The 23,308-nt window shown below is 40.1% G+C and overlaps 1 protein-coding gene across 8 annotated transcripts in view; it reads left to right on the top strand.

The window, feature by feature from the left end:
* LOC119562545 (nipped-B protein) overlaps nt 1-23,308 on the top strand; it is a 265,532-nt gene that overhangs the window by 238,038 nt on the left and 4,186 nt on the right. For 5 of the 8 annotated variants that reach the window (XM_037875740.1, XM_037875747.1, XM_037875743.1 and 2 more), the window contains 2 exons: nt 17,617-17,749; nt 17,990-18,216. The exons of 1 other annotated variant lie outside the window; for it this stretch is intronic. In XM_037875740.1, coding sequence (XP_037731668.1) covers nt 17,617-17,749; nt 17,990-18,081 — 225 coding nt within the window. In that variant the 3' untranslated portion in view covers nt 18,082-18,216. Of the gene's footprint in view, nt 1-16,065; nt 16,658-17,616; nt 17,750-17,989; nt 18,217-23,308 lie in introns of those variants that run through there. 2 more of the 8 variants (XM_037875741.1, XM_037875744.1) reach the window with 2 other exon arrangements.

The following is a 23,308-nucleotide window of genomic DNA, read 5'->3' on the forward strand; positions in this document are numbered from 1 at the left end:
GTTCCTTGGAAGCAGCTCAAAATATACCACACCCTTCCAATCCCACCAAACAGACAGCATAACCTTCTTTTGGTGGATATCAGCCTTTGAAGTGGTTTGAGCTGGTTCACCATGCTTGGACCATGATCGTTTTCGATTAACGTTATTGTAAACAATCCATTTTTCATCTCCAGTTATGATTCGCTTTAAAAATGGATCGAATTCATAGCGTTTAAGATGCATATCACAAACGTTGATTCGGTTTGTTAAATGAATTTCTTTCAACTCATGTGGTACCCAAATATCAAGCTTTTTCACCAGTCCAAGACTTTGTATGTGATAATGAACGGTTGATTTTGGTATATTTAACTTCTCTCCTATCTCACGCTCAGTTACATGACGATCCAATTCGATTAATGCTTTGATTTGGTCATCATCAACTTCATTTGGCCGACCTGAACGTGGCTCATCTTTAAGTGAAAAATCTCCAGAACGGAATTTGCGAAACCAATTTTGACACTGTTTTTCTTTTAAGGCTTTATCACCATACACATCACGTAACTTTTTAGCAACTCTCTCTGCGCTTTTTCCTTTACGGAAATAATAAAGTAAAATTTGACGAAAATGCTCTTTTGTGGACTCCATATTAAAAAGGGCGCCAATCAAACAAATGTAAACAAAATTACGCGCACTTTTTTTCTAAAGCAAGCTAATAGTGACAGCTAATAACTGACAAAAGAAAGAATGCAATTACAGAGTCACAAGCAGTTAAAAAAATTATAAACGCCGACTATATGAAAAATCCGCAATTACTTTTTGGGCAACCCAATATATATTGTTGATCAGGATCACTAGCCGAGTCGATCTAGCCATGTCCGTCTGTCTGTCGTTCATACGGACTGAGATCTCGGAAACTATAAGAGCTAGGCTATTGAGATGTGGCATGCTGATTCCTGAGCTTCTTGCGCAGCGCAAGTTTGCTTCAGCCCAGTCTAACGCCCACAAACCGCCCAAAGCTGTGTCTCCAATATATTTGATGCTGGAATACAAATTTTAACTGAAATGTATTGTCCTCATCAATATCTATCGATTGACCTAAAAAAATGTTTGCCACGCCCACTTTATATGATGGACGTTGATGCACAAAGCAGTACAAACAAGTGGCCCAACGACACCAAGCACGTGCTTGTTACGCGCGGGACCCTTTTATTAATTTGGGCAAAAATGTGAGTTCGCGAGAAAGATACAAAAACCAACAAGGGAGAACGCTATAGTCGAGTACCTCGCCTATCAGATACCCGTTACTCAGCTTAAGGGACCAAAGGGAAATGGAGATATGCAAGCAGCAAAGCGAGATTTAAATACGCCACCTACCGGCGGTAGACAGCTTTAAGCGTTATGGGCGTTAGAGTGGGCGGGGCAATTTTTTTTTTAGATCAATCGATAGGTATTGACGAGATCAATACGTTTCAGTTGCAATTTTTTATCTAGCACTAAAATTGTGGGCGCCACAGGCATGGGCGGTTTGTGGGCGTTAGAGTGGGCGTGGCATATTCGCGGGACAAAATTGCGCTGCGTACAAAGCTACGGAATCTAAATCTGAGATCCCGATTCTCTATCTCTGATAGTTTCCGAGATATCCACGTTCATACTTACGATATTTTGAAGTTTGTGGGCGTTAAAGTGGGCGTGGCAAACTTTTTTTTGGGTCAATCGATAGGTATTGATGAGAACAATACATTTCAGTTAAAATTGTTATTCTAGCATGAAAACTTTAGAAGCCACAGTTTTGGGCGGTTTGTGGGCGTTAGAGTGGGCGTGGCACTTTACTGAAACAAACTTGCGCTGCGCAGGAATCTCAGGAATCTGCATGCCTAATTCCAATATTGTAGCACCTATAGTTTCCGAGATCTCAGCGTTCATACGGACAGACGGACAGACGGACATGGCTAGATCGACTCGGCTAGTGATCCTGATCAAGAATATATATACTTTATGGGGTCGGAAACACTTCCTTCTGCCTGTTACATACTTTCCGACGAATCTAGTATACCCTTTTACTCTACGAGTAACGGGTATAAAAAGAGACGGGACATACATGAAAATAAAAGAAGCAACTAAGAATGAAGCAAATGAGTTAAAAAATAAGAGTTTTTAATACCGGGATAGAAGTTGAAGTGCAAATTGAATGGTAAAGGTTGATATAATTATTACATAGAACGCCAAAGGGCTCGTGCAGACAAAAATTTGATGTACATCGTGGCAAATTTAGGGGATAATAATTTCGTGTTAGTCTAGCAGGGACATTGAAAGTTAGGCGGCTTACAAGTTCTACAGAATCAATATCACCTCTAATAAGATTTTGCATAATAATAGTACCAAGCATTGTTCTACGATTTATAAGTGTAGGTAAATTAAGCAATAGTAATCTACTCTGATAGAAAGGTAGCCTTACGTTTTGATCTCAGTTCAAACTACGAAGGGCAAAAAGAAGAAATTTTTTTTGTACCGACTCAATACGGTCAATGTGCACTTGATATTGTGGACTCCAAACCGAAGAACAATATTCCAAAATAGGACGGACTAGGGAGGTAAATAATAATTTGGTTGTATAAGGGTCATCAAATTCCAAGAACACTCATGGCCTTGTTGACAGTGGACATTATGTGGCAGTCAAATTTAAGTTTTGGGTCCAGAAGAACGCCTAAGTCATTAACGGAATATATACGGTCGAGTGACGTATTTTGAGGAGAGTAACTAACAAAAGTAGGAGTACCCCTATAAAAAGTCATAACGTTGCATTTAAGGCAGTTCAAATTTAAAAGGTTGTACTCACACCATCCCTGAAAACAATCAATATCTGACTGTAAGTTGAAACCCGACGCTATATCGTTATATGATAAACAAGGCTTAACATCATCAGCATACATTAGTACATGAGAATGTGTTAAGGTAGAGAGAAGATCGTTAATAAACAAAGTAAACAGCAAAGGACCCAAATGACTACCCTGAGGCACTCCAGATGTCACGAAGATCAATTTTGAAACAGCGTTCTTGAATATAACCCTCTGAGTCCTACCATTCAAATAACTTAAAATCCAAGTTAATAGCTAACATGGAAACCCCCAAGCTGATTTAATTTGAATAATAGAAGAGAGTGGTTGACAGAGTCAAAGGCCTTACTAAAATCTGTATATATAACGTCAGTCTGCATTTTTTTCTTAAATCCATTAATTACAATAGATGACAATTCAAGAAGGTTGGTGGTGATAGATCTTCGCTTAACAAAACCATGCTGACACGGTGATATTAGCGGGGAACATAAATGTTGCAAATGAGAAATAATAATACTTTCAAATTCTTTAGGAATTGCCGACAATTGGGAAATACCTCTATAATTCTGGGCATCCGCCTTCGCACCCTTTTTGTGAAGTGGAATGATAAAAGAGTCCATCCAGATAGTAGGAAAAACAGATGATGAAATAGACAAATTAAAAAGTTTAAGAATCGGTTTACATATGGTTGACGCACAAAACTTTAGCACACACCTGGGGAGTCCATCTGGACCGGGAGAATAAGTTGGCGTTGTTGTTGCTAAGTCTTTTAAGAGAGAACTTTCCGTAATTATAGGGGTAAAAATACAATTTGCCCTATTTAAGGGATTAGGGTAGTTAAAATTTAACCAAGCAGCCGAACTATAAGTAGTTTGGAAAAATTCGGCAAATAAATCAGCAATTTCAGAATCCGTCGATGCCTCCATTGAGTTCAAACGTACCGATGAAGGCAATGCCGACGACTTACGCTTGGCATTAACAAAGTTATAAAACTGCTTCGGATCGGATGCTTAACGCCCACAAACCGCCCATAAACCTAAAAAAATCGAAAATATGAACGAGGATATCTCGGAAACTATCAAAGATAGATTTCAGATTTAGATTTCGTAGCCTTGAGCGCAGCGCAAGTTTGTTACGCGAATATGCAACGCCCACTCTAACGCCCACAAAAAAAAACTTTATCTGAAATGCCCACAAACCGCCCAATCTTGTGGCGCCCACAGTTTTCATGGTAGAAAAAAAATTTTAACTGTAATGTATTAGTCTTGTCAATACCTATCGATTGACCCAAAAAAAATCTGTCTATCGCCCACATAACCATATATTGTGATCAGGGGTAGGTGGCTCGTTTCAGTCTCGCTTTGCTGCTTGCATGTCTTGATTTCCCTTTTGTCCCTTTAGCTGAGTAACGGGTATCTGATAGTCGAGGTACTCGACTATAGCGTTCTTCCTTGTTATACCCGTTACTCGTAGAGTAAAAGGGTATACTAGATTCGTCGGAAAGTATGTAACAGGCAGAAGGAAGCGTTTCCGACCCCATAAAGTATATATATTCTTGATCAGGATCACTAGCCGAGTCGAACTAGCCATGTCCGTCTGTCCGTCTGTCCGTCTGTCCGTCTGTCCGTATGAACGCTGAGATCTCGGAAACTATAAGAGCTACAATACTGAGATTAGGCATGCAGATTCCTGAGATTCCTGCGCAGCGCAAGTTTGTTTCAGAAGAGTGCCACGCCCACTCTAACGCCCACAAACCGCCCAAAACTGTGGCTCCTATAGTTTTGATGCTAGAACCAAAATTTTAACTGAAATGTATTGTTCTCATCAATACCTACCGATTGACCCAAAAAAAAAGTTTGCCACGCCCACTTTAACGCCCACAAACCGCCCACAAACTTCAAAAAATCGTAAGTATGACCGCGGATATCTCGGAAAATATCAAAGATAGAGAAACGGGATTTCAAATTTAGATTCCGTGGGCTTGAGCGCAAGTATGTTACGCGAATATGCCACGCCCACTCCAACGCCCACAAACCGCCGAAATCTGTGGCGCCCACAATTTTCATGCTAGATAAAAAATTTTAACTGAAATGTATTGGTCTCGTCAATACCTATCGATTGATTAAAAAAAAAGTTTGCCACGCCCACTCTAACGCCCACAACGCTTAAGTCTGTATACCGCCGGTAGGTGGCGCATTTGCTGCTTGCATATCTCCACTTTCCTTTGGTCCCTTAAGCTGAGTAACGGGTATCTGATAGTCGAGGTACTCGACTATAGCGTTCTTCCTTGTTTTTGTTTGAGAAACTAAAGGAGAGAGGGTATCAACGCACGGGAGGCAGATTGTCAATTCCATTGTTGGATGATATAGGTCATCTGCCACAACAAGAGCGTCAATTCTAGATACCGTGACTTAAGACGGGTCTGAAACAAACACAAGATCTAGTTGTCTATTTAATGAATTCCGTATAAAGCTTACTTGCTGTAACGATAATTTTAGAAGACCATCTACAAAATCATGGGTGGATAGAGGTATAGCGACTAGTGAGTCAGTAGGAGGAGACCAAGAAATATCAGGGAGATTAAAGTCACCCAAAACAATCAAAAGGTCACTGTTAGAAAGAAGGGATAGAACAGATTTTATCGCAGACAGGTGGTGCTCATAAATTATTAAATCAGAGCCAGGTGGAATATAGGAACATGTAACAAATATTGAGAATGATTGCAAGGAAACTTTTACACTAACAAATTCAATTTCATTAGGAGTATCATAGTGAATTTTTTAGGATGTTGGGCTAGTGGTAACGGCAATCAGCACATCGCCTCCCCTACGTGAGGAGCGATCGGTCCTATAGGCATTAAAGTTATTTGACAGAACTTCAGAGTCAGATATCTCTGGTTTCAGCCAAGTTTCCGTAAAAGCCAAAATATCTGCAGTAAATGCAGAGAAGTCAGCAAAAAGCTTGGGTGGCTTCATATTTAGTCCCCTAACATTTTGATAAGCCAAAAATAAACTTTTAGTTTTTTGGCGCCGTGGAAGGGGTGTTATTTGTTCTCGGTTTATTGGGAACAAATTCTTTTATTACTAAATCATCATTAAGCCAAAAGCTTTCAGAAAGTAGTACCTTAAACACATCAAGCGGTGCAAATTTTTTAAAAGAGGATATACTACGAGCGTATGAAAATCGAAATTGTTCAACTGAAATATTCTCGGATGGGAATTTTTCATGTATAAATTCCAAAACATCCTCAAATGTGGTATCTGGGGTGAATCTAGAAACAAATAATTGCTTCCTATGTGGAACAACTGACAGTTTCTCACGTCCCCCAGTACGGTACGGTCGGCACCGTAGCCGGCACTGAAGATTTTTTTACCACCAGACTTCGAGAAACAGTCTCCTCCTGAATCAGCTGTATCCCTAGGCGCAGTTGGTTCACTTACCCCAGTGTCGACAGAAACTGCTGCAGCTACCAAGTTGCTGGCTTTTTTGCGTTTAGGCGACTCAGTTAGTAATTTTTTATTATTAAATTGGGCACAAACGGAACTGAACCCCTCATTGAGCTGTTTAAAAGCACATGAGAGATTCAAAAGGCTTTCTCGAGTCTGCATCATAAAGTCGCTCATCTCAACTACCATTTCCTTGCAGGATCCACATGACCACATGAGACCAGAATTCAGATCGTTGAAGTCTTTGACTCTGCCAGTAATTCCTGCGCATTTAACGTGCATCATCGATTCGCAGAGCCAGCAGAAAATAAAAGGGTCTTTATTTGAAGACGAAAGAGTACAATTTTTATTAGAGCAGACAAGAGCCATTTAAAGGAGATGAAATAAAATAAAATAAAATATGAAAAATACCTCCAAAACCACAAAGGCACAAAACACAAAAAAAAGAGAGCGAGATCGGTATTAATTTAAATGTAAGAGAGCACGAGAGAATAAATCTTCTATCGACTGAGCGTTGCTTGTGGGACACTGACAACTTTACGCACGAACAGTTACAATGTAAAGCAAGACAGAGAGAAAGAATAAGAGAATAGCACACCAAAAGTCTACCGAGAGAGTTTAAATTACAATTGTAATATAGAGCGGGAGAGAGAGTGGGAATAAAAGAGTTTTAGCAAGATTGGTGAGTGTAAAATTACACTAACAAAGCAAGGAGATTAAACAAATCTAATAGAAATGTTAAAATAACTATAACCACATACCCGTTTACTGGGGGATCTAGTCAAAAACACTAACACAACTATTAGGCTAAACTTTCCCTTCAGTTCCAAAAAAAAAAGTTTCACTTGTGAATCACCTTGGGAATCACGTGGGACATGTCCTCTTGCACAAGTGAAGAACAAGTGACGCTCCATACAGAAAATTGTATGGGATGTCCGCATTTTCACAAGTGAAAATTCAAATGAAAATTTTTCGAAGTCCTACGGGATTTCACTTGTTCCTTATACTCATTTTTCGTATGGCCTGTCACGTGCCGGTGACACGTCCCAAGTGAATCACTTCCCTTCAGTTCTGCAGTAGGGACGCGGTGACATGGCTCAAGGCAAAAAGTTTTTTTCTCTTCGCTGTTGGCGCGTGCCACTGCACTTATACCCTTTCTAAGGCGAAATATATCCGACTATATAATTTGTACTTCTTCAGTAAAAAATACAATACGAATTTTTAAAAAATTTTAATACTAATACTACTAATGTTTTAAATATTGAAATCAATTTTAACGGACTAATTTTCTATAATTACACTAAAAAAATATATTGTAATAAAAATGTATAATAAGTTAACACAACATTATAAGTAAATCCAAATTACTTAATTTTACTATAATCAAATAATTTACTTTTATAAAACAATATAAGTTTTATATTTTCGATACACAATAATGCTCCTAAAATATTAGGGCATTCACATGTCGCTGCTCCACGAAAATTTTTCCGCCGAAATATTAGTCGCTAGCCGAACATAACCGAGAGACGCAAAAAAAATTACGGACCGGCCGAAATTTGTCTTTGCGAACGCGGAGTGCAGGCAGATTATAAGACAAGAAAGAGAGGGAAATATCCGAATATCTGCCTCTCTTTGTTGCCCGATCGTTTTCGTGGGATGTCTTCTACGGCTGCGCCGACTGCTCTGCTGACGTCAACAGCGGCACAGCGTTTTAGGCACAAAGAAAGCTTTTTGCCTTGAGCCATGTCACAGCGTCCCTACTGCATAAGACAAAAACTCAGAGCACAAGAGTAAACACATCTGTTCACAAGCGACGCTAAATCGATAAAAAAACAAGGAAGAACGCTATAGTCGAGTGCCTCGACTATCAGATACCCGTTACTCAGCTAAAGGGACCAAAGGGAAATATAGAGAGGTAAGCAGCAAAGCAAGATTGAAATGCGCCACCTACCGGCGGTAGACAGATTTAAGCGTTATGGGTGTTAGGGTGGGCGTGGCAAATTTTTTTTGGGTCAATCGATAGGTATTGACGAGACCAATACAGTTCAGTTAAGATAGAGAATAGTGATTTCAGATTTAGATTCCATAGCCTTGTACGCAGCGCAAGTTTGTTACGCGAATATGCTACGCCCACTTTAACGCCCACAAACCGCCCAAACCAGTGGCGCCCACAATTTTCATGCTAGATAATTATACCCGTTACTCGTAGAGTAAAAGGGTATACTAGATTCGTCGGAAAGTATGTAACAGGCAGAAGGAAGCGTTTCCGACCCCATAAAGTATATATATTCTTGATCAGGATCACTAGCCGAGTCGATCTAGCCATGTCCGTCTGTCCGTCTGTCCGCATGAACGCTGAGATCTCGGAAACTATAAGAGCTACAATACTGGGATTAGGCATGCAGATTCCTGAGATTCCTGCGCAGCGCAAGTTTGTTTCAGCAGAGTGCCACGCCCACTCTAACGCCCACAAGCCTCCGCAAACTGCGGCTCATACACTTTTGATGCTAGAATAAAAATGTTAACTGAAATGAATTTATCTCATCAATACCTATCGATTGACCCAAAAAAAAGATTGTCACGCCTACTTTAACGCCCACAAACCGCCCAAAACTGTGGCTCCTACAGTTTTGATGATAGAATAAAAATTTTAACTGAAATGTATTGTTCTCATCAATACCTATCGATTGACCCAAAAAAAAGTTTGCCACGCCCACTTTAACGCCCACAAACTTCAAAAAATCGTAAGTATGAACGTGTATATCTCGGAAACTATCAAAGATAGAGAATTGGGATCTCAGATTTAGATTCCGTAGCCTTGTACGCAGCGCAAGTTTGTTACGCGAATATGCCACGCCCACTCAAACACCCACAAACCGCCCAAACCGGTGGCGCCCACAATTTTCATGCTAGATACAATTTTTTTTACTGAAATGTATTAGTCTCGTCAATACCTATCGATTGACCCAAAAAAAATATGTCTATCGCCCACATAACCATATATTGTGATCAGGAGTAGGTGGCGCGTTTCAGTCTCCCTTCGCTGCTTGCATATCTCAATTTCCCTTTTGTCCCTTTAGCTAAGTAACGGGTATCTGATAGTCGAGGTACTCGACTATAGCGTTCTTCCTTGTTTTTGAAGTAGTTTTGATATTGTTCTTTGAGTGTCAAACTTAAGTTAAACCTAATAAATTCGTATGGATTGAGTAGTGTTAGCAATGTCTGTTATCAACACACACATTTGGATTGGCCAAAACTTCGGAAATGTTTTGATCATTGCGTTCGACGCTTTGGTCCTGTGGTACATTAAACAACCTTTAGTTGATCGACATCTACTTTTAATAACACTAACCGCTCAGAAGCATGCCTGAGATTGATCAAATGTTTCATTGAATTTTCCCTACGGGTTTCTGTAAGATGTCATTAGAGGATGCCCAGAGTATCAAAGAAGCCAACCGTTCCGACAACCTTCATCCCACTCTTTTTCAAGAAATTTCTGGCCTCAGTAAAATCAACGCATTATTGCTGCTGCAGGTTTTTTGAAGCCCCTTTTCATATAGTGCGATCGTCACCTAATTACGTCTTTATTTACTGCCGTCTCTGCAATACAGTCATACATCCTAAATGTACTGGACTTAATGGCTGAGTAAAGGGTTTTATTGATCGTTGGATTTTTGTGGATGCGATGAAATAGACCATGATTTGGAATATTTTGATATGCTTATGAACGTAGTACCCGATTGGTAACGGCAGCTATGTCGGCATCCACCGGCGCTGGTGGGTCTAAAACTTTACTGCCTGCGGTACCCATTGGTACCGAAAGCTCTGGTTCTGCTAGTCAGCCTAAGGGGTCAAAGTCAAGTTTTTTGTGCCTTCAGAAGAAGTTAGCTCTTTTGGAATCCCTGGCCGAAAATCAGAAGAAACGATGTTCAGATTGCTGGTGGAGGATGAAAGAGACTCTCGGCTCTCGGTTATTCCAAATAGTATGCAATTGTTTTTGTCTCATTTAACCCCAGAAACCACAACTGCAGATCTTTTGAAATTCATTGAACAAGAATTCCCATCGCAAAACATTACAGTGGAAGAATTTAAATTTTCATATGTTCGTAGGATATCTTCATTTAAAATATCTGCTCTTCCTGAAGTATTAAATGTACTAAATTATACAAGTTTTTGGATTATTGATAAAATCGTCATTAAAAAATATATTTCCAACAGACGGAGAACTAATAATAGGCCTTCCACGGTAGTAACTGCCCAAAAAAACTGAGCAATTCCTTTTTGGCCTATCATAATGTTAGGGGACTTAATATGAAGCTACCCAAGCTGTATGCTGACTCCTCTGCATTTTCTGAAGACATTCTGGCCTTTACTGAGACTTAGCTGAAACCGGAGATATCTGACTCTGAAGTCCAACAATTTTAAATACGTACAGAACTGATCACTCTCCTCGTAGGGAAGGTGGGGTGCTGATTGCCGTTACCTCTACTTTAACATATCAGAGAATATACTTTCTTAATCCCAATGACAAAGAATTCGTTTGTGTTAAAGTTTCTTTGCAATATTTTTCTATTTTTGTAACATGTTATTATTATATTCCACCTGGATCCGACTTAATAATTTATGAGCTCCATTTGTCTGCAATAAAAACTGTACTATCTCATCTTACGGACAGGAACCTCTTGATTGTTTTGGGAAATTTCAATCTCCCTGACATTTCTTGGTCCCCATTCACTGACTCACTTGTCTCTACACCTTTATCTGCCCATGACTTTGTTGACGGTCTGTTAGAATTATCATTACAGCAATTTAGCTTTATACGTAATTCACTAAACAGACAATTAGATCTTGTAGTTGTTTTAGATCCGTCTGAAGTCACTTTATCTAGAATTGACGCACTTGTTGTGGCAGATGACCGATATCATTCCACATTGGAACTAACAATTTGTCCCCCCTTAGTCGATACCTTCTCTTCTTTACTTTCTCCAACTAAAAGTAGATGCTTTTGAATATGTGACTATAATAAACTCAACAACATGATTTCTTAATGTAATTGGACAAATGTATATAATTGCTTGGATATTGAAAGAGCTACGGAACTATTTAATAGTATACTAAACTCTTTTTTTAGTGAATGCGTTTAAGGAATGATCTACAAAGGCTTGAAAACCTTAAAACAAACTTCTATAAAAAGTACATAAAGTCGGGTAGGCCATGCGATTTTTCACGATATGTAATGGCTCGTACTAATGTACTTAAGGATCCGAGGCAGTTTTATAACTTTGTTAATGCTAAGCGAAAGTCTTCAGCATTGCCATCATCTACTTATAGTTCTGTTTCTTGGTCTAATTCTAACTACCCTAATCACTTAAATATGGCAAGTTGTATTTCTATACCCGTTACTCGTAGAGTAAAAGGGTATATTAAATTCGTCGAAAAGTATGTAACAGGTAGAAGGAAGCGTTTCCGACCCCATAAAGTATATATATTCTTTATCACGATCACTAGCCGAGTCCGTCTGTCCGTCTGCCTGTCCGTCCGGATGAACGCTGACAGCTATAAGAGCTAGGCTATTGGGATTTGGTATGCAGGTTCCTGAACTTCTTACGCAGCGCAAGTTTGTTTTAGCAGGGTGCCACGCCCACTCTTACACCCACAAACAGCCCAAAACTGTGTCTCCTTTTGATGCTAGAATAAAATTTGAACTGAAATTTGTTCTCATCAATACCTAACGATTGACCTAAAAAAAAATTGCCACGCCCACTTTAAAGCCCACAAACTTCAAAAAATCGCAAATATGAACTCGGATATCTCGGAAACTATCAAAGATAGAGAATTTGGATTTTAGAATTAGATTCCGTATCCTTGAACGCAGCGCACGTTTGTTGCGCGACTATGACACGCCCACTTTAACGCCTAAGCCTGTGGCGCCCACAATTATCATGCTAGATTAAATAAAATGTATTAGTTTCGTCAATACCTATCGATTGATCCAAAAAAAAGTTTGCCACGCCTACTCTAAAACCCACAAACCGACACAGCCTGTGGCGCCCACCATTTTCATGCTAGATACAAATTTTAACTGAAATGTATTAGCCTCGTCAATAACTGTCGATTGACCCAAAAACACCCAATCTTACGCCCATATCGCTTAAATTAGTCTACCGTCCACATAACCATATATTGAGATTGCGGGTAGGTGGCGCAAATCAATCTCGCTTTGCTGCTTGCCTATCTCCATTTCCCTTTGGTCCCTTAAGCTAAGTAACGGGTATCTGATAGTCGAGGTACTCTACTATAGCGTTCTTCCTTGTTTCTTTACCTTGTTACCGAAAGTTCTCTCTTAAGTGATTTAGGAACTATAACACCAACCTATTCTCCTGGGCCAGGTGGACTCCCTGGGTGTGTGCTTAAGTTTTTTGCCCGAACCATTTGTAAACCCATTTTCAAACTTTTTCGCTTGTCTATCTCATCATCTGTTTTTCCTACTATCTGAAAAGACTATTTTACTATTCCACTCCACAAAAAGGGCGCGAAGGTGGAGGTCCAGGACTATAGAGGAATCTCCAAATTGTTTGCAATTCCTGAAACATTTAAACGCATTATTACCTCTCATTTGCAACGTTTTGGTTTTGTTGAGCGAAGATCATCCACCACTAACCTGCTCAAATTGACATCTTTTGTAATAGACTGATTTAACACAGACCTTATACGTATATACAGATTTTAGTTATGCCTTTGATTCTGTAAACAACTCTCTTCTATTCAAATTAGAACAGCTTGGATTTCAAGTTATTGGAATGGTAGATCTCAGAGGGTTTTATTCAAAAACGCTGTTTCCAAGATGATCAACGTGACATCTGGAGTGCCTCAGGGCAGTCATTTAGGCCCTTTACTGTTCACTCTGTTTATAAATGATCTTCCCTCTATCGTAACTCACTGTCATGTACTAATGTATGCTTATGATGTTAGACTTTGTTATTCATATAATAATGGCTTATGGTTTCTGCTTGTAGTCAGATATTAATAGATTCCGGGAATGGTGTCAGTATATTCTTTTGAATTTAAACTATCTTAAATGTAACGTTATGACTTTCTGTAGCGGTACCCCAACGTTCATGAGTTATTCTTTTCAGAACATGTCTCTCGACCGAACATATTCAGTTAACGATTTAGGTGTTCTCCTGATTCCAAAACTTAAATTTGAATCCCACATAACCTCTACTGTAACTAAAGCTATTATAATAATTGGGTTTATAAAGCCTTAGTCTAAAAAATTTAATGATTCAAATGATTACCAAATTACTATTTACCTCCCTTGTCCGTCCTAATTTAGAATACTGTTCTTCGGTTTGAAGTCCACAAAATCAAGTGCACATTGAGTCCGTACAAAAACCATTTCTTTTTTTTACCTATCCTACCTTCTTACTCGAGTAGATTGATATTGATTAATTTGCCTACTCTAGTAAACCGTAGAATAAGGCTTGGTACTATTTTCATGCATAATCTTATCAGAGGTGATATTGATTCCGTAGATTTGGTGGGCTGCCTAATCTTTAATGTTCCTGAAAACTAACGCCCAACTACTATCCTATTTACTCGCCACGATGTACATCAAATATTAGTCTGCACGAGCCCTTTCGCATTCTTTGTAATAATTATAATCTAATAATTATCATCTAACAACGTAACAAGCACGTGCTTGGTGTCGTTGGGCCACTTGTTTTTACTGCTCTTAGTGCATCAACGTTCAACAATATATATACATTATATTTTGATCTGTATGTCAAAACTTAGCTCTGACTGTAAAATGAAAAAAATGGCTTGAATAGGTGGATACAAGTCGAGATATACGAAGAAATTTGAAAAGGTCAGAAATCTAACATTTCGAACTTAAAACAAGAGAAAACGATATAGTCGACGGCCTCGACTATCAGATAGCCTTTTCTCAGCTAAAGGGAGTGGCAGAGGGCTGCTTAAAGCAACTCTGCTTTTTTAAATAACACACCTTGCCTGTAGCGCCACCTAACTCCACCTTACGCCACCTAGCGCCACCTAGCGCCACCTAGCATCACCTAGCCTATACCGTCACCTAGCCTTTAGCGCCACCTAGCCCATAGCGCCAACTAGCTTATAGCATATAGATTCTTGAGCTTCTTGGGCAGGGTGCCACTTCCACTCTATCGCCCACAAACGCCCATAACGATAAAACCCGTTAAGCACCAGAATTTCTTAAAATTTTGAAAAAATTTAAACAAGATTTTGTTTTGACTATCAATGTCCAACTACATTCCAAAATTTGTTCAATTCGAGCCATTCATTAAAAAGTTAAAAGCAATTAAAGTATGAAATCTTGCGAGGAGGCGCTTTGCTACTTCTATATCTCTATCTCCCTCCCTCACAGTACACTTAGCTAAGTGACGGGTATCTTATAGTCGATGGTATTGACTATAGCGTTCTCTCCTGTATTGTCTTCTGTCGTTGCTGTGTATGGCGCATGATCAACCTTCCAAGAGTTGACAGCGATGTACCAGAAATTTATAGCACTCGTCACATTTGGCAGCTTCTGGCAGCAATTCTTCCAGGTTGCTCTTGCTTGAACCGGATTCCCCCTTTACTATGGCAGTTACGTTTTTTATATCAATTCCCATTTTTGGGCGCTGCAGTCATGTTGAACTGTTGTGGTCAACAGTGGAGAGTAGAGAGGGGAAAAAGATCGGTTCAAATAAGACACTGAAAGCTAACCTGACACCACCACGGCCCAGCCCGGCGTTGTGTTTATTAGCGAAGACAAAAAACAAACTCAGCACGTGGTCGTTAGCGTACAGCAGCGGCTTGTGCATGTTTGTGATTTACCACCACCAGCAAGAATGTTGTTTTTGTATGTGTAAGTTTACTTCTCAAACGAAAATTCGGGAACGCATTCCAAAAAAAAAAATCCTAGGACGCCATTTTTTACGCAAAGCGAAACGTTTGCAATTTTTCCAAGGCAAATGTACATGATATGTGCAGTTCATGGCGGTGCCTTCTAGATGTGATTATGCAACCAGGTTTATTTTGCTGGGACTATAAAGAACAAAAATGAAATCCGAAAGTTGCCGATTGTCCTTTTTTTACAATCGTTTTTTCGGTATAACATAATTTCTGTTTTCCGTTCACATGTGTAACTTCTGAATAAATATTAGCACTTCTAGCTTCCTAAAATAAATTTAAATTAGTTATAATAATAATATTTGACGCATCCTCGATGCTATATTTTCTCCCACCACTGCAAAAGAACCAAGCATAGGCCAAACAAACAGTACTCTCGACAAGCAACCGAAAAAAAAGGGATATGGGAAGATGTGCGCGGTTTTTTTCGGCTCTTGCATTTCTCGTCACTTGCATTTTCAATTTGGAAAAGTGATTTTCAGTTCCTCGTGTTTTGCCAACAACTTTTAACTAATATTTTCACAGTTAAGGGAATTGCAGCTAGTGTAGTTCAAAATTATGACAATAGAGTGATTGAAAACACATATGAAAAATGTACGCATCGGGATAAAGTGCTGAGGGAGTTCGAGATTTTAAAAACATCGGTAAGGGGGTTTCAAATAATAAACTTAACGAAACTTAAAATCGAATTGTAGCCTTAGTTTGTTCGTCTGTGCCTGTTTATTTTGAAATTAAAAACATTTTTTTTTAACAAATGAGAGAAGGGCTTTATTGGAATGAAAACTTTTAAATTACCTTAGATTTTGAACAATTAATGTTCCTAATTTCTTTCTTACTCGTTCTTCAATTATTAATTTATTTCGTTGTTTTAGGATGTGCTCGATGTACCAATTTCTCAAATTGTAAAGACGTCCGTTTCACCTTCAAAGGCAATTGTCCGGAAACAAAATCAAGTGCAAAGTAAAAAGAAACGGAGAAAAGTGGAATCATCGGATGATGAAAACAGTGGGGCGGAGAATGCATGAGATAAATATTATAAATTGGCTTACTTAATATATGAAGTATAAAAAAAGTCTAATCTAAACTCTAAAAATATTACATGTATTTTAAAAAACATGTTAAATATTTTTACTGCAAGCATGAACTTATTGTTTAAGAGAAAAAATAAATATGTTAGTCTGTAATTACTTCAGTTAAGCTATTTTCCATTATATTGAGGAATCCCGGAAACACACTTTCTATAGACTATGTTTTTTTATCATGCTACGGTAACAAAACATTTTTTTATAGAAAAATAAATACCTTATATTTTGATTTCAATTAACACACACTTAACAAAAATTGATTTAGAATAATACCCGTACTTGTGTATTTAGCTAATCAAATTGTAATAAATGTAAACATTTTATAAATATATTATTTGAAAGCGCTGTTGTTACTTAATCCAAAGTTGCTGAAACTAAATCGGTTTCTTTACTAGTAGATCTTGCAAATACAAAAACTTATTTATCTAAAAGGACTTAAGAATTACCTATTTTAAACTTAAAAGATTTTAGAAAAAAAATTTCATCGTGTCTCAAGCTATAATTTTTTGCAATTTGGACGTCGTCGTGAGTAGACGTGCTTTCGTTGAGCGCGCATAGTGACCACACATTGGCAATAAAGTAAATAAGTGCAAAGTAAGTTTTGGTTGCGAAAAGACGCTTAGCGCGATGTAAAGTCGCGCTTTGTTTTATTTTGTGTAATTGACATTAAGTATGAGTCAAAACGATAATCGGGCCCAGCGTCAACGCGTGCTAGACAAGCGTCGGCTCTCTTTACAGCGAAGCAACGCTTACATTTCATATGTATTAACAAAAGACACTAACGCTGAATCTAATTCCTCCCTAATAGCCCCAACCCCGTTCGCTGAACTAAAGCCAATAGTGAGCGACAGATCGCGTTCCCTCTCCCCGTCGGAGCTATCTACGACTAACGCATGGTAAGCGATAAATCCGCTTCCCCCTCGACACACCTTCCCACACATCAATTGCCTACGTGCTTGGCTACGGTTACTAGCACAGTAACATCACTAGTCACTGCAACCGCAACAACAACAACAACTGCAGCTGTATTAGGCGTGCTCATGACACCATCGTTGCCGAGTCGACGATTTTCACGAGCGCAACACTGACCAGCGCACTGCCGGCAAAAACAAGTTCGGGGGGTTTGAAATAATAAACTTAAAGCCAAAAAATTGTAGCCTTAGTTTGTTCGTCTGTGCCTGTTTATTTTGAAATTAAAAACATATTTTTTTAACAAATGAGTGGAGGGATTTACTGGACATTATGAAAACTTTTAAATTACCTTAGACTTTGAACAATTAATGTTCCTTATTTCTTTCTTACTCGTTCTTCAGTTATTAATTCATCTCGTTGTTTTAGGATGTGCTCGATGTACCAATTTCTCAAATTGTAAAGGCGCCCGTTTCACCTTCAAAGGCAGGTGTCCGGAAACAAAATCAAGTGCAAAGTAAAAAGAAACGGAGAAAAATGGAATCATCGGATGATGAAAACAGTGAGGCGGAGAATGCATGAGATAAATATTATAAATTAGCTTACTTAGAAATGTCTTATCTAAACTCCAATAATATTACATGTACTTTAAAAAACATGTTAAATATTTTTACTGGAAGCATGAGCTTATTGTTTATAAAAAAAATTAATATGTTAGTCTGTACCTTAGACTTTGAACAATTAATGTTCCTTATTTCTTTCTTACTCGTTCTTCAGTTATTAATTCATCTCGTTGTTTTAGGATGTGCTCGATGTACCAATTTCTCAAATTGTAAAGGCGCCCGTTACACCTTCAAAGGCAGGTGTCCGGAAACAAAATCAAGTGCAAAGTAAAAAGAAACGGAGAAAAATGGAATCATCGGATGATGAAAACAGTGAGGCGGAGAATGCATGAGATAAATATTATAAATTAGCTTACTTAGAAATGTCTTATCTAAACTCCAATAATATTACATGTACTTTAAAAAACATGTTAAATATTTTTACTGGAAGCATGAGCTTATTGTTTATAAAAAAAAATTAATATGTTAGTCTGTAATTACTTCAGTTAAGCTTTTTCCGTTATATTGAGGAATCGCGGAAACACACTGTTGGGACACCCACGGTGCCAGAGGGTTTCCACTTATTTCAAGCTCTGGTTCACAGCATACAGATAGCTGAAATCTTTTTTTAAGCTAACAGACTTTGAATTCAAATAAATCGACTTTTGAAATTGGACAGTTAGCGCGCGGTTAATCCTTCTTATTAGCCTCGCAACATTCCCCACCTCGTGATTCTTCTGCGTGACTACGCTGAGTATCACCAATCCTTATAATGTCCAATTTAGCCAGTTTAACTGCCGGGCGAGTAACGAGTCCTCCCGGTGTACGCACAACACCGCTACGAACTTGTCCATCCTTCGCCAGATGAACATCCACGACGATCCCTTTAGGCCAGGAGTTTCGCTTGCTTGTTTCATCAACGATAAGAAGCACGTCATTCACTGAAATTGGAGCTGGGTTCGGCTGAAACCATTTTGTACGCCTCGTCAGGGTGGGTAGATACTCTCAAATCCATCTTCTCCAGAAACGGTCTGCTAGTTGTCCAGCGATGCGGAAATGTTTGGCCAAGCCTAAACCATTGGATTCCATCGCACCGCGTTCCCGTAGACCACTGGAGTTACCAACCAAGAAGTGGTTTGGTGTAAGGGCTTCCGAATTTTCCGATTCCAACGGAATATAGGTCAACGGTCTTGAGTTTAAAGTGCATTCGACATCGGCCAACGCAGCGCGCAATACTTCCTCGCGCAGTCCGACGTTCGACAAAATTTCCGTCAGGATTGACTTTGTAGAACGCACCATACGCTCCCAACTGCCGCCCATATGAGGCGATCCCGGAGGAATAAAGGTAAACGACATCTCCGGATACTTGCTTTCCACTGTTGACGTTGACATACGTTCGATCTCTTGCGCGAGTACTCTGCTGGCTCCCCGAACATTGGTTCCGTTATCAGATAGCAACTTAAGAGGCACACCTCTGCGAGCAGTAAATAGTTTTAGAGCCAATAAAAATGAATCCGTTGAAAGAGATGGCACCAATTCTAAATGAACAGCGCGAACTGTTAGACAAGTAAACAAAACTCCCCATCTCTTCTCGCGACGCCTTCCTACAGCAACTTCAATCGGTCCAAAGTAGTCTACTCCAGTAAACGTAAATGGCAGTGTATGTGGCGATAGACGTTCCTTTGGTAAAGTTCCCATCATCGGTGGAATGGGTTGCGCTCGCCTGATGCAGCACACAGGACAATTATTGATGATTTCCTTTACAAGGGCTCGCAGGCCCGGTATCCAATACTTTTGTCGTATTTCGTTGACAACTTTTTCTGCATGCAGATGGTGGTACTTCCGGTGGTGATACTCTACTATAAGGTATGCAATCCTATGGTGACGCGAAAGTATAACAGGAAGCTTAACGCTGACTTCAACATTTTCGATAGCATCGATTCGACCGTGCATGCGAAGCACTCCGACTGGGTCCAAGAACGGCGAGCATTTATATATTGTGCTTTTCCGGTTTGTCAGGCAAGGATTTTCCTTTAGGCATCGAATTTCATCAAAAAACTCTTGTTCTTGACATGTCCGTATGAAAATTGTGTCCATTTTAACATCGCGCTTAAGCAAAAGCAATCTCTCCAGCTCAGGTCCGTGCGGCTTCACGGAAAGAAGGCGTAGAAAATCTAAAACTTTTGCGCAGCGCGCAGACGCTCCAGTTTGCTGAAACGTAGTGGATCCGGCATAACACATGCTTAAGGCGAGATTTGTTTCTTAATTTCCTCCTTGTGGTACAGTACTTGAGATACTCTGGTTTTAGACACTTCATTTCCGAGTGGCCACTTCGACTCATCCTGCAAAACATAATTCGGTCCGGAAAACCATCGTATTGAACTATTTACCTCAACACCTTTTGTCCATATAGTCCCATCATCAGCTACATTTAGTTCCGAGGATACCCAGCGCCATTCATCAACTTCGGAGCCTTCAAGAATTTCTCCAACTCGTAAAGCTACGAATTGCGGGTACTTACGAGCGTCGGATTTTATCCAGAACAGAACATCTTGAGCATCGGTCCAGAACACACGTTTTTCAATTTCGATTGATAGCTCAGACTCCAAACACTTGGCCAGGCGCAATCCCAAAACCGCTGCCATTAATTCCATTCGTGGTACTGATATGGGTTTCAAAGGTGCTACTCATGTTTTCGATGCTAGCAAGGAGCATCGGATTTCGTCTCCAAGATCAACTCGCAAATATGCTACCGCAGCGTAGGCATCCAAACTAGCATCAACAAACATATGCAGTTGCAGGCTCTTAGCATTTCTCGAGCATGACATGTAGCGAGGGATACGCAGATCGCTCAGTTTTGGCAGTAAGGCTTGCCATTTCATCCAGTCAATCTCATCCGGTTTCTTGATTGCGTCGTCCCAGCTCACACCAGACCTCCAAATATTTTATAGAATAATTTTGGCACGCACGTTAAAAAATCCAAGAAGCCCGAGTGGATCGAAAATGGACATAACGATACTCAACACTCGGCGCTTCGTATGAGAGCCAGCTGACACCCTTTGCAGCAACTCAGGCATGATGACAAACGTTAGCATATCCGACTCGGGCAGCCACCACATTCCTAACACTTTCTCCTGCAGTTCATCGTGAGTTTCAAGATACTTAGGCGGTGCTTCATAAACGTCATTCAGAGAGCATACGACGCGCTTGGAGTTTGATAGCCAATTTCTCATTTCAAATCCACCCTTCGCGTGAATATCCTTAATATTATTCGCGAGTTTAACCATTTGCTCCTCTGTATCAACTGACTCCAACCAATCGTCAACGAAAGTGTTTCGGCAAATTGCTTTTACGGCTTCTGTATGACTTTCACCAAATCTCTCTGCATTGCGTCTCAATATAAAGTTGGCAAGTGACGGCGAGCATGCAGCGCCGAAAGTCATTACCTGCATTACGAATGTATCCGGTGGGCGATTAATTTCTCCATTACGCCATAAGAACTTCTGGGAATATTGGTCTTGGGCGCAAACTTTAATCTGATGAAACATTTCCCGTATATCGCCTGATCATAGAGTAATTATGTATAGAGGTGCCATTTGCTCTGCCCCTCTCTTTCGAAATTGAGGCTATGATGCCACCTAGGCGAAAAAAGCTTATTTCCCCTCTTTTTCAAAGTTTGATCGAACTTGTAATTCTTTCCCACCTCATTCTGCACCGCTCTTGCTCACTGTTTTGGTTTTGTAATTAATCGTAAACCCTATTGCTGTTGCTTCGCACCTAAGTTAGCTTCAAACTTGGCCTTGAATTGGCTCTTAGCAGAGGTTGGGCAGAGGTTCGGGCAGAGCAATTGGCGCCTCTATATAGATTCTTACTCTATGGCCTGATACCGCTATAGGTCGTTCTCTGAAGCGCAACAGCACTCCCATCAAGGACACCAACATGTCTGGTCCTTTTAAAATAGTGTCGTTTAGTGATATGCCGTCAACTTGCGCTGCCGCGTCCTAGACCAGACGTGTCGTCTTTTTGTTAGGGTTTGTTACCGTGAATATCGGAAGATACCAAGAACGTGGATTGTTTGACAACTCCCATTTTCCCAGTTTGCGAATGTATCCCTTTTCCTCGTAGTGCTGCATGGTATTATTCAAAAAGGTTTTCCGCTTCGGATCTTTTAACATTTTCGGCCCAAGACACTTGAGCCTTTTTAGAGCCATGGGGTACGAATCGGGCATATTGATTTCGTCGCACTTCCACAACAACCCCGTCTCCCAGCGACTTTCGTTGGAAATGTACTTTGTAGTTGCCTCCATTATCTTTAGCGCCTGTTCGTCCTCCTTAGATCGCAATGGTTTTATAGGAACACTCACGCCGAATGACTCCAGCGAGAAGAATGCCTTCATAGCTTCGTCAAGTTTCCGCGTAACGCAAACTGTTGTGCAGAGGCAGATATGGAATACATGAGGTGGTGTGTCTTTTTCCAGTCCTTGGCGGCCGTACACAGCCCATCCTAATTTACATCGAACGGCAATAAGATCGTCATCTTCAGCTTGACGAACCTCCAGCGGCACACTGATCTTAATGTTGTCTAGTCCGATGATAATTTGAGCCCTCACATCTTTGTATGTTGAAATCGGAACCGTTCTCAAGTGCTCACGTTCTTTGAGTGTCTGATCTTCAATGCTTTGCAATGGAAGATCCAAGTTGCTTACAGTACGCACTCCTTTAAGTCCATGTCTTACTTCCGGACGACCCTCAGCGGAAACACTGACGCTAACGACTCTCGATTTTGACTCGCTCTGGGTCACGTCGCTAGTCCATTTAAGACAAAGCTGCTCTTCAGGACCGTCAAGCCCTAGCTCATCGGCTAACGATCGTTCCATTAGCGTGCAGGACGAACCTTCGTCGATTAGAGCATAAACGTCTATGCTACGGGAATTATTATGCAAAGTTACTGGTATATAACGGAAAAGAGCCTTTGTTGTTGATTTTTTATGGAAGAAAACCGTTGACTCACTGGACTCTGACTCGCCGGTTTTTCTAGGACTGTCCTCCTTGTCATGACGAATCTCGCTGTTAGTCTCAGTATTCGGATAATGCAATAGCACGTTGTGCAGTAACTTACATCCATCGAGGTGGCAAAGTTTCTTCACTCTGCAGTTGCGGACAATGTGCTTCCCAAAACAACAAAAGCAAAGTCGTTTGGATTTAATTAATTCCACTCTCGACTTGATGGACATGGATGCAATTTGCCAGACCATGGTCGCAGCCACATTCTGGACAAGGATGATCTTCTGTGACGTGTGCCTTCGACTTGCCGTCGTCATTGCTTCCTAGCATGTCGTGCACTAGCAGGCGCTCCTTTGAATACCTTCCACCTTTATCTTTCTCTGTTGAGTGACATTCATAGGGTGCAACCATCGTTGCGCACATCGCTATTCCAAAGAGCCACTTGTCAAAGGTGGTCAAATTGGCGGCACCAGCTGCTAAGCGATGTCTACCCCAATCCAGCTTAAGATCACTTG

The sequence above is a fragment of the Drosophila subpulchrella genome, unplaced genomic scaffold (genome assembly GCF_014743375.2).
Source record: "Drosophila subpulchrella strain 33 F10 #4 breed RU33 unplaced genomic scaffold, RU_Dsub_v1.1 Primary Assembly Seq57, whole genome shotgun sequence".
Lineage (NCBI taxonomy): Eukaryota > Metazoa > Arthropoda > Insecta > Diptera > Drosophilidae > Drosophila > Drosophila subpulchrella.